The sequence below is a fragment of the Myotis davidii genome, unplaced genomic scaffold (assembly GCF_000327345.1).
Source record: "Myotis davidii unplaced genomic scaffold, ASM32734v1 scaffold299, whole genome shotgun sequence".
In the NCBI taxonomy this organism is placed as follows: domain Eukaryota; kingdom Metazoa; phylum Chordata; class Mammalia; order Chiroptera; family Vespertilionidae; genus Myotis; species Myotis davidii.
The window spans coordinates 5,280,950-5,293,168 of NW_006293088.1; the positions used below are offsets into that span (position 1 = coordinate 5,280,950).

Sequence of the window (12,219 nt, forward strand, 5' to 3'; positions counted from 1 at the left end):
AGATGCTGCTCAGGAGCCTGAGAGAGCCCAGCAGCTGTGCTTCAAGTCCCAGATCCCCTGGGACAGCCGCCCCTGTCTCCCCTCACAAGCCCGCTCTGGGGCAGGGGGGCAGTGAGGGGACTCTGAGGGGCCTGCAACACGGGCACGGCCTTCAGATGCGAAAGCACAGGGGTCAGCCGCCCTGCAGCGGTGTTAGCTGGCTGTGGGGACACTGGACAATGGTGAGTGTAACTGCACAGCGGGCATCGTCTGTGCCCTCTGCTCTCCGATGGCATTGATGAACTAAGTGCATGTTTTACTGGAGCATCTCTATTTAAGATGCCAGCCCTCTGTTTGGCCCCTGTGTACAGAGTCCCCCTGTGCTGACCCCCAAACACGCGGTGGAGACAACGATGATGGTGGGTGTCCGAGGAGCTCATCTCTCCATCTTAGTTGTAGCCTCTGACACCAAAGGACTGACCCAGCCAGGAGGGCGAGGGGATGTGGGATGAGAGGCCTGCCAGCCCCACCTCCGCACAAAGCAGGTAGTGAAGGCTGGTGGTCATGGCTCTACGGCTCAGGCTAGGGTCTCCCTTCACACCCCACCCCCACCCCCAGTTTCCCAGGTCCCAGGCCTCCAGCGGGGACTCCCCTAGAGCTGCAGGGGCAACCCAGCCTCCCATCCCCATGGGCTCCCTCCCTGCTCTTCCCGGGGTGGGGATGACCCTCTGCCTCCCGCTGCCAGGCCCACCCACCTCTGCAGTGCGAGCCGCTCTGGCCTGGCCATCCTGTGTCTCTGATGAGCTGCCGCCTGCCGCCAGCTCTGGAACGTGGCCCTGCGCAGGCCCTGCCGGCGTAGCTGCACCCACCCCTGGTACCGGTCATGCAGGCACTGCTGCCCTGTGGCCAGAGAGAGGCTGAAGTGGCCCCGGGTGCTCACTCTGGCCTCATCCCTGGGCTATGGGTGCTCACTCTGGCTTCACCCCTGGCCCTGGGTGCTCACTCTGGCTTCAGCCCTGCCCCTGGGTGCTCACTCTGGCCTCAGCCCTGCCCCTGGGTGCTCACTCTGGCCTCACCCCTGGCCCTGGGTGCTCACCCTGGCCTCACCCCTGGCCCTGGGTGCTCACTCTGGCCTCACCCCCGGGCTCTGGGTGACCGTGGGCCCAGCTTAGCCAGCCCTCTGCCCTCTACCCAGGTGGGAGCAGGGGAGGCCACCCTCGCTGTCTGGGTTGAAAGGCTTTGGTCACAGGTGTGCTACTGCTGACCAAGCCAACCCAACTCAGGAGGTTGTTTCTTCTTTAAAAAATTTCTTGATGATGTTTAGGAATCCCAAGAATTTCATGAAAATCTAGATTTCCAGCTTTTCTTTAAAAAACAAGGCCTGGCAGTACTGGGCCCGCCTTCCTGGGCGGCTGGACAATGGGGCTGGAGAGGCGACTGTCTCCTGTGGACAGCATTGAGCTTTTTGTTTTTTAAAAATATATATTTTATGTGCGAAACCGGTTTGGCTCAGTGGACAGAGCATCGGCCTGCGGACTGAAAGGTCTCAAGTTCAAGTCCGGTCAAGGGCACGTACCTTGGTTGCGGCCACATCCCCATAGGAGGTGTGCAGGAGGCAGCTGATCGATGGTTCTCTCTCATCGATGTTTCTAACTCTCTATCTCTCTCCCGTTCTTTCTGTAAAAAATCAATAAAATTTATATTTTATTGATTTTTTACAGCAAGAAAGGGAGAGAGATAGAGAGTTAGAAACATCGCCCAGCTGCCTCCTGCACACCTCCTATGGGGGTGTGGCCGCAACCAAGCTACGTGCCCTTGACCGGCATTGAACTTGAGACCTTTCAGTCCGCAGGCCGATGCTCTGTCCACTGCGCCAAACCGGCTAGGCCACAGTGGTCAGCAAACTGGGGCTCGGGAGCCACAGTTTGCTGACCACTGCGTTAGGGCATCACTGAGTTTTCCAGAACAACCAAGTCCCCGCCGCCAGCCCATCGGTACGCGGTATGAGTGTAGGGGACACCTCTAAAACACCCCGAGTGACCCCCTCTCCTGTGCTGGGCTCTGAGGGGGCTGCGCCTCCTGAAAGTCAGGTGAGGATGACGGGGATGAAGATGAACAAGAGCCCTGCTAGGAGCTGGGTTCTGAGCCAAGCCCGTTGGTGGGCTGTCTCACAGTATCCCCACAACCCCCCGTGAGGTGCTACTGCTGTCATCCCCATTTTACAGGTAAGTAAGCTGAGACTCGGCTTAAGTAGCTTGCTTACAGTCCACAACTGCCAGGGAATGGAAGTGGGGATGTGAACCTGGGACCAGTGTCCATGCCCCCGGGTCCTAGGCATGCCCTGTGGGGTCCCACTGTTGGACTCTGTGCTGGAGGATACAGACCCCTCGGTCTTCCTGGTGGACCCTGGCCCTCCCTCCTTCACCCGTGGGGCCCGTCCCAGTCCCCCACTCACTCTGCCAGGAGGAGTGCCAGTGCTGCAGGGCGTCTCGCACTTGCCTCCGGCCCCGCTCCTGGGCCCACTGCTCTGCCTCCTGCCAACGCCACAGGCCCAGCGCGTCCCTGCAGCTCCGGTCCCAGGCCCAGCGGGCAGCCAGCTTCCTCTGGGCCCCTTGGGCCATTGACCAGTGGCTCCAGCCGAGGAGGATGCTGGGAAAGGAGTGTCCACCCTGAGGATCGTCACTGCCACCGGGGGTCAGCCCAGCCCACTCCTCCCACAGCCGCAGGGAGGGGCTTGGGGTGACTCTTCTCCCCGTTCCCATCTTGGGGGAGAGTCGTTGCTGGGGGCGGGAGGACTGCTCCTGCAAGGGTCACAATGACAGGTGATGGGGATAAGAGGGGACCCCAGACCTCCAATGCCAGGTCTGTACCAACCTCTAGTGCTGAACCTCGCTAGGAATGGAGTGCTTGCTCTGTGCCAGGCACTGTGCTAGGGGAGGCATGTGTCCTACCTCATTGATCCCCATTGAAGTAAGAACTATTATTACCTTCTACAATTGGGGAGATGAAGGCACAGAGAGGTTATGCAGATTGCCCAAGATCACACAGCCAATGAGGGGCAAAGCCGGGATTAGAATCCAGGCAGACAAACTCTGAAGCACTGGGCTATAATGAATGAATGAATGAATGAGCCACAGCTGTGAAATCTCTGCAATCATAGCCCTGATGAGTGTCCCACCCCCCTGCCCTCCTACAAATGGGGAGATGAAGGCACAGAGAGGTTATGCAGATTGCCCAAGATCACACAGCCAGTGAGGGGCAAAGCCGGGATTAGAATCCAGGCAGACAAACTCTGAAGCACTGGGCTATAATGAATGAATGAATGAATGAGCCACAGCTGTGAAATCTCTGCAATCATAACCCTGATGAGTGTCCCACCCCCCTGCCCCAATTCCGCATACAGCTCTCAGCAGGGCAGGGGCAGGGTAGGAGGGCAGGAGGAGTTGAGAGGATCTGAGACTGGGGCATGCAAGGGGTGCCCTCTGGGATGAAGACCCCAAGGGGGCGCTGCTGTGAAGGCCAAGAACTGAGGGGGAAGAGGCCTTCCGGAAACAGTAAATTCAGAGAGTAGTGGGCAGCCTGGCTCACCATCCTGGGGCAGGGTCCCTACCGCCTCTGAAGGGTGTGCTGGTGCCACCTTGCTGCACGCCGGGACTGCTGAGCCCGCGCCTGCCAGAGCTGGAGGCACCGCGCCTGGTGCTGCCGCCCAGCTGCCCACAGAAAGCTCAGCTGAAGTGTCTCCAGGAGGGCGGAGGCCCTGGACGCCTGGGGAAGGGAGTGTGGACTCCTGGGTGCCCGGTCCCTGCCCATCCTCACCCTGTCCTCCCACGTGTCCCCCACCCACCCTGGCTCAGCCCAGCCCCTGCCGCTCACCTTCTCCGGTGGGCTTGGGGCTGTGCTGCCCAGCAGTTCTGAGGCCGAGGTGGTCCTGGCACTGCCTGACGGGTTGCCTGGTCCCCACACCCTCAAGCGCCACGCCCTCAGGACGCGTCTTAGCAGCCGCCGCTGCACGCCCTGGGAGAAGGAGCTATAGGAAGGGGCAGATGAGCTCCCCAGCCCCAGCCTCACCCCCTGGCTGGAGTGACTGCTAAGCAGGGGCTACCCCAGCCGGGCCCCTGGAAAGAGCCAAGCTGGACGGTGCTGCCACGTGCCAAACACCTGGCCAGAGCTCTGCACCCCCGCCTCCCAAACCAGCCCACACTGGACCACTGGGCCCTAAGAAACACGGATGCCCAGGGTCCCACCCCCGGAGATCCTGGTCCAGTGGCCTGGGCGCCGCCTGGGCTTCCTGGTGTTTCCTCAGTTCCCAGGTGACTCTGCTGAGCCCCACCTGTGCTGGTCACCTGGCTGACGGTGACATGCTCCCGGGTGGGTGAGGGATGGGACTGGGCCCAGGTCCAGGGACCCCAGCCTCAAGCGGCCACCGGCCTAACCGCACTAGTACTCCTACTTCCACTCAGTAATGAAGATAGGGACGCGGAGGCCTGGGGAAAGGCATTTCCTCAAGCCCCACATAGCAGCAGACCTTGGACCCGAACACTCATCTCGGGCCACGGGCAGCAAAGGTGTGCCACAGGGAGAGGCCGGCCATACCCTGATGCGGAGGCACAGGACGGGCTGGACGTAGAAGGGCTACATGCTGAAGGGTTGTGGTGAACTGAGATTCCCTGGAGTTCGAGGGGTGCATTAAAAGAGACTGAGGGTCCAAGTGGACCAAATAGGTGTGGGACTGATGGATGCCAGGTGCATCCATTCTGCCCATTTCAAGGGCAGAATTCTTTTTGTTTTTAATATATTTTATTTATTTTTTACAGAGAGGAAGGTGAGAGGGATAGGGAGTTAGAAACATCGATCAGCTGCATCCTGCACACCCCCCACTGGGGATGTGCCCGCAACCAAGGTACATGCCCTTGACCAGAACTGAACCCGAGACCCTTCAGTCCGTAGGCCGATGCTCTATCCACTGAGCCAAACCAGCTAGGAAGGGCAGAATTCTTAACCCTGCAACGGCTGGCTTACATACACCTGATGTCCTGGGAGGGAGGCTGGCTCCTCCCCTCCCCTCACACAAAACCATTAATCAGCCTGGGCTCTGAATCCACCTTCTTGCCCCTGGTTCACAGTGTGACTTAAAGCAACTGCTCGGCCCTCTGAGCTTCCATTTCCCTAGCCTATAGTGAGGCACACTGGGGCAGGGGGTGAGAGATCATTCACATATTCATTTACAGTATTTATCCCGTGCCTGCCGCAGGCTGGGCCCCTGCGCGGTGCGGAGACAGAGGCGAGGAGACAGATACAGTTCCTGGCCCAGGAGGCTCCCACTGAGCTGGGAGCTGGGAGAGAGGCGATTCTAGAGGCTGGAGAGGGAGGAGCTTTAGATCAACTTCCCCATCAGGTTCCAGCCACCTGGGTAGGACTCGGTGTCTGTCCCCACAGCTCTCTGCTCAGTCACTGTCTCAGTGTCCCTGGGCTACCTCCCCTGCCCCCACACCTGCTGGGTACCATGTGTGCCAGGCCCCCTGCTGGAGCCACTGGGGGGAGCACCGCTCATGGGCCCACCCGGCCCCAGGCCCACGCCCACGCTGTGGACACCTACTCAGCCCGCTGGCGCTGGGAGAGCCTCGCCCTCCAGAGCAGCAGCACCCCGTGGAGGGCCCGTGGAGGGCAGGCTTTCTGCGGGGAGCCCTGGCCACGCTCCTGGGGCAGCCCCTGGGCCTGGGACACCCACCTCAGGCCTCCAGGGGCTGAGCTGCCCAGGTCCATGTTCCCTGAGAAGCAGTTAAGAGACACATCAGCCAGGTCCCCCCGTGACCTCTCTCTGCCCAAAGTCATTAATGGCTGCAGCCTCAGGCCCTCCCCTAAGACCTCTCCACTCATAGGCACTTCACCCTCCCACACCCCAAACCCTCCCCCCTCCAGGCACCTCAAAGATCCCATCTGTCCTGGCCAGGCTTTGGTGGGGACAGAGGCTGTGCCCTCCACTCACCACAGGCGCTTCCGGGGAGCAGGGGCCACATCCCTTCCTGGTGGAAGATGAACAAAGCCTCTGGCTTAGAGGAGCTCACGATGGGAACAAGGTCCCGCTAGGGCGCGCCCACTCCCGGGACCCCTCCTGGACCCTCCCAGGCCCACCAGGCTGCACCCTGAGGAAGGTCCCAATTCCCTCACCTCCCATTTCAATAATCCACAATTCACCTCCGCCCCCTGCAGCAGGACCTTAAGTGACGGGGGTGGAGGGAAGAGGAGCCCTCAGTCTCCTCACTCACCCACCTTCTGCCGGCAGAGGGACAGCTGGGTCACCTTCGTCCCATCCGATGCCCGGAGCTGCTTCATCCACACCCACTGTTTCAGGCACGTCCTCGGGGTTCCCATCTGGCAGTCATCCAGGTGCTCCCGGGGCTGGGCCCCTCTTTTCACCGACCGCCGCCAGGCCCCGAAGCACCTGGGAGCGCCCAGAGGAACTGCAGGCGCTGGTTGTAAAGGCCAGAGCCACAGCCTCTGTCAAGCGCCAGACTCACTACTTCCCCTCTAGGGGCCTCAGCTCTCTCATCTGTAAAATGGGGCTGCAGGAAGGACTTGACACCATCACCTCCACGTGCCTGGGTGGCCTCCGCAGCCTCCTACCTGGCTGCCCTCATCCACTCGTGGCCCCTCCAGTCAGTTCCTACTCAGTAACCGAGTGATTTTTTAAAAAAATCTCAAATCAAATCATTTTATTCCCCTTGCTGAAATCCTCCAGTGGCAGCCCCTTGCTTGTATGATAAAATGTCAACCCCTCCCCAAGCCTGCAAGATTCCCCACACCTTTCCAACTTCATCTCAAACCATTCCCGGCGCCCCCCCCCAAACCACTCCCTCCTCCCCCCGCACTAACAGGGCTGCAAGTTGTCTGCTGTTCCTGGAGTTTTCTGTGCTTCGCTGTCACGGGCCTTTGCACATGCTGTTCCCTCTGCCTGGCGCTCTCACCCGCTCTCCCTCCGCTAGTCAACCATTCATCCTTCGCACCTCCGCTCAACCCTGGTCGCGGTCAGCACCCTCAGTTTAAACGTTCTCACAGGAAAAACTCTCAGGCGGATGCAATCAGCAAAATGCAGGCAGCGGGCAGCTATAAGGTTTCGTCAGCAGGCAAATTGCAAGGAAAAAGAGTTCAGGGGGCCCACAGCCCACAAAGACGAATGACTTCTCGACCAATTCCAGCATGTGGACCTAATTTAGATCCTGATTTAAACAAACTGGAACAAGATGGATGCTTGTAAGACAACTGGAGATCCGAATGCTAAGCAGATCCTTGCTGGGATTAAGGAATTACTGTTCGTTTTCCAGGTGTGAGCATGGCATGCGGTCAGGTGGTGTACAAGAGTCCTTATCTTTCAGAGCAGCTACGGAAATAGCTATGGGTGGAATGGTGTGAGGCTTGGGGTTTGCGTCACGGTAACGTAGAGGGGGAGTAGTCGGAGCGCATCCGAAAGGAGCCTTCTCAGGAGATGACTCCCTCGAAGCTGGGTGATACACAGGCGTGTTATCCCCTTTTCTTTAGTTTTGTGTAAGACAAAATGTTCCGTAATTTAAACGTTAACAACAAGGAAGAAAACTCATAGATCCGTGTTTCTTCCCTTCACAACACTACACTCAGGGGGTGTTCACACCCCCCCCCTCCTTGTGACCGCTAATTTCCTGTCTGTCCCCCACCTGGCCAGGGGTTCCACGTGGGACAGGTGACGACTGGTACTCAGCTTATAACTAACCCCCAGCTCCTGGGTGGTTTCTAGCAGGTCTCAGGCTCTCCGTAAACCACAGCTGTTTTCATTTCTCTTTCATCTTTGTCTCTCAAGACAAGGAGGAGTCAACTTCCGCCTCAGGGAAGGCGGTCCTCCTCCCACCCCTCCCCCTTCTGCCTACCTGCGGAGCCAGGCTCTCTGATGCTGGGGAGCCAGGGGGGGCACCCAGGCTGTATCTGCGGCAGGAGAGCACCAGGCCTGAGGGCGCCTCCCCATGCTCTGAGTCCTCAGTGTGGCCCCGGAGGCCTCTCCCTGGACCCCCTTCTCCTGTCTGGCCCATTCCTCCTGCTGGCACCGCAGGAGGAAGACTGTAAAGGGAGGGGTGAGAGAGGGAGTGAGCAGAGGGGAGGATCAGGGCCAGGAGGGCCACTGACACCTGGGACACCTCCTCATCTCTGGGCTTGTTTCCCTGTGAGCGAATGATGTCTAAGCGACTTCCCAGGTCTAACATTCAAGCTCCTGCTGGGCCTGTGCCAGCGTTGGTGGCACACCAATATCACTGTGTGTCTGCGAGCCAGTCCCTTAATTACTCTGTGCCTCAGTCTTCCCATCAGTGAAATGGGCGCAACACCTTGCCGAGGTCACCGTGAGGCTCAAACGAGATCGTGTCTGGGAAGTTGCCAGCGTGGGTGCTCAGTGAACACTCATCCACTCAGGACCCCCTGCCCTCCCCTGCCCTGTGTGGGGACTCAGCCCTGCCCAGCTCCGTCTGCCCCGCTTTCCCAGGGCCCCACATCTCACCAGCCAGTCGTTGCAGGGCCAGCAGGATCTGGACTCTCCCATCTCCTCCATCTGGTCTCGGCCCAGAACGTGATGGAATTGGCCGGGGTCCTGCCTCCTCCCTCAGGCTCCCTGGGCTGAGAGTGAAGTTGCCCAGAGAGAAACTGATGCCCAGGGCCCAGGGAGGTCACACATCCAACTGTCCACCCCAGCCCAGCGGATCCGGCCCGCCCGCAGGAGCACGGGGAGCTGAGCCACCTGCTGTTCTCTTCCAGGCAGTGCACTCATCCCTGATCACACAAGGGCCCTGGGGAGGGGGTTCTGCTTTTGCTTCACTCTCTTCAATACTATTTGGATTTTTCACAACAAACATGTATTCTATGGATATTATTTAAATTATTTTAAACCCATTTTTAAAATTAAAAATAAGAACAAAAACAATACATCACAGTAGTGGAAAATTGAGGAAATGAAAAAAATAGCCAACTTAATCCCTCTGTTGCAGAAATAAGCACTATTTGCATTTTATTTTTTTGGAGGTTGGGGTCACCATCTTAATCATTTTTGTTGTTGTTGTTAATCCTCACCCAAGGATATTTTTCCATTGATTTTTAGAGAGTGAAAGGGAGGGGGAGAGACAAAGAGAGGGAAACATCGATGTGAGAGAGACATGTCAATTGGTTGCCACCCACACGTGCTCTGAGGGCCGTGGAGGAACCTGCAACCAAGGTAGGTACCCTTGACCAGAATTGAACCTGGGACCCTTCAGTCCCAGGACCCTTCAGACCCTAGCCACTGAGCCAAACCGGCTAGGGCCATCTTAACCATTTTTAAGTGGACAGTTCAGTAGTGTTAAGTCCATTTGCATTATTGTACAACATTTTAGTCTTTTTCTTCTGTGTTTTTATGCACTGTTTTTTAGGTGCGCAGAAAAATATCTTAGATACTATTTATTCCTTTTGCAACATTTTAGTCTTTTTCTTCTGGTCTTTTTTTATGCACTGTTTTTTAGGTGCACAGAAAAATATCTTAGATACTATTTATTCCTTTTTTTTTGTTCATTTAACATTGTCATAACCATTGTTCCTTGTCATCAAAAATTCTACACACATGTCCATAAAAATACTTTCGGGAATGGGGATCCATGGAGGGGGATGAAATTTCCAACGATATTGGATGTGTTTTCAAATCAAGCATGCATGACTGTCATGATTAGGAATAAAAAATTAAAAGTATTGAAAAGAAAAATAAAGGAAAAGAGAGTGGGGAGAAAAATTTTAAATCTTCATAAATACCATGCGGAATGGTTGTCAAATAGTCATCACATTGTTAAATGGGAATTTTCTCACTCACTGGGCATTGAGGCTGTGTCAACGCTTTTACAAGGATAAATAATGCTCTGATGGACCTCCTTCTGCACAAATCTGTGTCCACGTCTGCTGGTTGCATCCTCCTTCTCTCTCTCTTTTTTAAAATATATTTTATTGACGCTTTTACAAGGATAAATAATGCTGTGACGGACATCTTTCTGCACAAATCTGTGTCCACGTCTGCTGGCTGCATCCTCCTTCTCTTGTTGGGGAGAGGGACGGGGGACGAGGAGGGAGGCTGCCAGCACTGCCCAGCCACACTGACCAAACTGGGGTGTCCCCACCTACCTGCTTCTCTGGGCGGGGTCCACCCCTGGCTTCCTTCCTGAGGGACCTGGGGGCTGGCCTCCCCCAGAGGGTGGGGGTCCTGGGCCAGCCTGGAAGTGGGGCTGCCCTTGTTTCTGCTGCTGAGTCCGGTGTCTCCACTGGATCAGGAGAGAAGGGAAGAGGGACGTTGGCTGCAGCCTCCAATGTGCCCTCAGAGGGAGCACCAGGGAGGCGTAGGGACAGGGGCCAAATACTTCTATCAGACTCCAAAGCCTATGGTCTCAACCACCAGACTCCTTGGAAATGCATGAGTGAGTGGAGAGAGGGTGCCCCAGAGGCAGGGCTCTCCTTGGGAGACCGAACTTGGAGCTGGGTCCTCCCAGAGCACCCCCTTCCCAAGGAGGGAAGAGCACAGACGAGCCCTCCCAGTCCTGGCCTGCAAACCCCTCGCGGAAAACAGCAGCTCTTACAGTATGTGGCAGAGTGCGAGCTAGGTGCTGGGCAAGTGCTGAGTCCCTTCATTCATTTAACCTCACCACTACCCTGAGGAGTATGTTCAATTATCCCATTTTAGAGATACAAGACGAAGGCACAGAGAGGTTAGGTAACTTGCCCACAGTCGCCCAGCCAGAAAGTGTGAAAGAAAGGACAGCAGCGGAGGCCGGATATGAGCTGAGGCAGAGCTGGTTCACAGAAAGTGTGAAAGAAAGAAAGACAGCAGCAGAGGCCGGATATGAGCTGAGGCAGAGCTGGTTCAGGTGTCGGCGCGCCCCCCTGGGGGTCACTCAGAAGGTAGGACCTGAGCCCCAGAGGAACCTTCCGAGCACACCAGCATTTCAGCCCCTCCCCTCCACCCAACCTGGAGGTCCCTGACCTTTTGGAAGCTCTGGGCCAGAAGGGCCCTCTTCTGTCCACCACACACCACCTCCAGGTGGGCCTCCCGGAGCCGAAGACCCCTGCGCAGCAGCCGCCCCTGGCCCAGGGCCGCTGCCTGCCGCCTCCGCACCAGGTGCTGCCACGCCCTGAAACATCTGGACAGCAGCTGCCGGCTGGGGATGGATGGGGCTGGTCAGGGGGTGGGCCTGCCCCTCAGCCCAGGGCGCAGCAGAAAGGGCTTCCCTCTACTGATGGCTTGGAAATCTCAGATGAGAAAGCGCTGGAGGCGGGAGAATGCCCCGCAGCCACAAGTCCCAGGAGCCGCTGTCCGTCCCTTCCCTGGGGGCCCCGAGGCCCCTGTCATCCCCAGCAGGGACAGCGGAAGTCCCTCCCCCTCAAGTCCCGTGCGGCTCTGCCATCAGGGCCAATCTCTATGAGGCAAAAGGGAGAGGAGCTGTCCCAGCCCCAGCTGTGGCCTCACCGGGCCCTCTCGGACTCCAGGTTCACAAGATTTCCGGCTTTGTTCTTGGAAAACAAAAGGACAAGACAGCCCTCAGGCCCGCAGCCAGCAGGACGGACACCCCTGCCCAGCCCGCCCCACGGCCTCCCTTTCTGAGAACCTGGCTGCTTGGAGTGAGAATTCCTGGGGGAGGCAGCAGCCCCCTGGAGCCCCCCCAAATCCTGCTCCCAGACTCCTCTGGCCGCTACCTGCAGGGCACTAGTGGCTGGGCCAAGGCCCCCAGACAGGAAGTGGCCCCTCGATAAAATTTCCATACTACCCAAAACAATCTATAGATTCAATGCAATGCCTATTAAAACACACCCCCCCACCTGCTCCCTCGGGACCTTCTTCCCTCCTTCCTGCCCAGGGAGGGCACCCCAGCCTGCCCGGAGAACATGGGGGAGCACAGTCTGGCCTCTCTGCTGCCCACCTCTTGAGGGAGCAGGGGGTCCCCGGTCTGCCCCCTGCTGCATGCAGGCCTCTTTCCTCGCCTCAGGGGGTAGGCAGGAAGGACCCCCTGCACGGGGTCAGGGAAGCCCCCATTCAGCACCTCCAAAGCGGTCTGCGGTGGAGTCGCAGGCTTGCTGCTTGCCTGGACCCCTGGTGTTTTTGGGAGACTCACGGCTCCCCTGAGACGCCGGGGGTGTTCCTTTCTCTGACCGCAGAACGTGAGAACAGGCTGGGTGCACTGGGGGCCAGCAGGGAGGGCCTGGCCACCGCTGGTCCAG

General features: G+C 57.7%; 1 protein-coding gene across 1 annotated transcript in view; it reads right to left on the minus strand.

Annotated features, from left to right (window-relative positions):
- The window catches only part of LOC107183586 (chromosome unknown open reading frame, human C1orf167), a 20,009-nt gene that overhangs the window by 5,197 nt on the left and 2,593 nt on the right, over nucleotides 1-12,219 (minus strand). Inside the window, exons 3-13 of the mRNA XM_015565937.1 lie at nucleotides 11,471-11,514; nucleotides 10,988-11,162; nucleotides 10,135-10,271; nucleotides 8,498-8,613; nucleotides 7,878-8,064; nucleotides 6,246-6,421; nucleotides 5,576-5,747; nucleotides 3,853-4,006; nucleotides 3,590-3,744; nucleotides 2,435-2,628; nucleotides 735-879 (exon numbers count right to left, since the gene is read on the minus strand). Coding sequence (XP_015421423.1) covers nucleotides 735-879; nucleotides 2,435-2,628; nucleotides 3,590-3,744; nucleotides 3,853-4,006; nucleotides 5,576-5,747; nucleotides 6,246-6,421; nucleotides 7,878-8,064; nucleotides 8,498-8,613; nucleotides 10,135-10,271; nucleotides 10,988-11,162; nucleotides 11,471-11,514 — 1,655 coding nt within the window. The remainder of the gene's footprint in view (nucleotides 1-734; nucleotides 880-2,434; nucleotides 2,629-3,589; nucleotides 3,745-3,852; nucleotides 4,007-5,575; nucleotides 5,748-6,245; nucleotides 6,422-7,877; nucleotides 8,065-8,497; nucleotides 8,614-10,134; nucleotides 10,272-10,987; nucleotides 11,163-11,470; nucleotides 11,515-12,219) is intronic.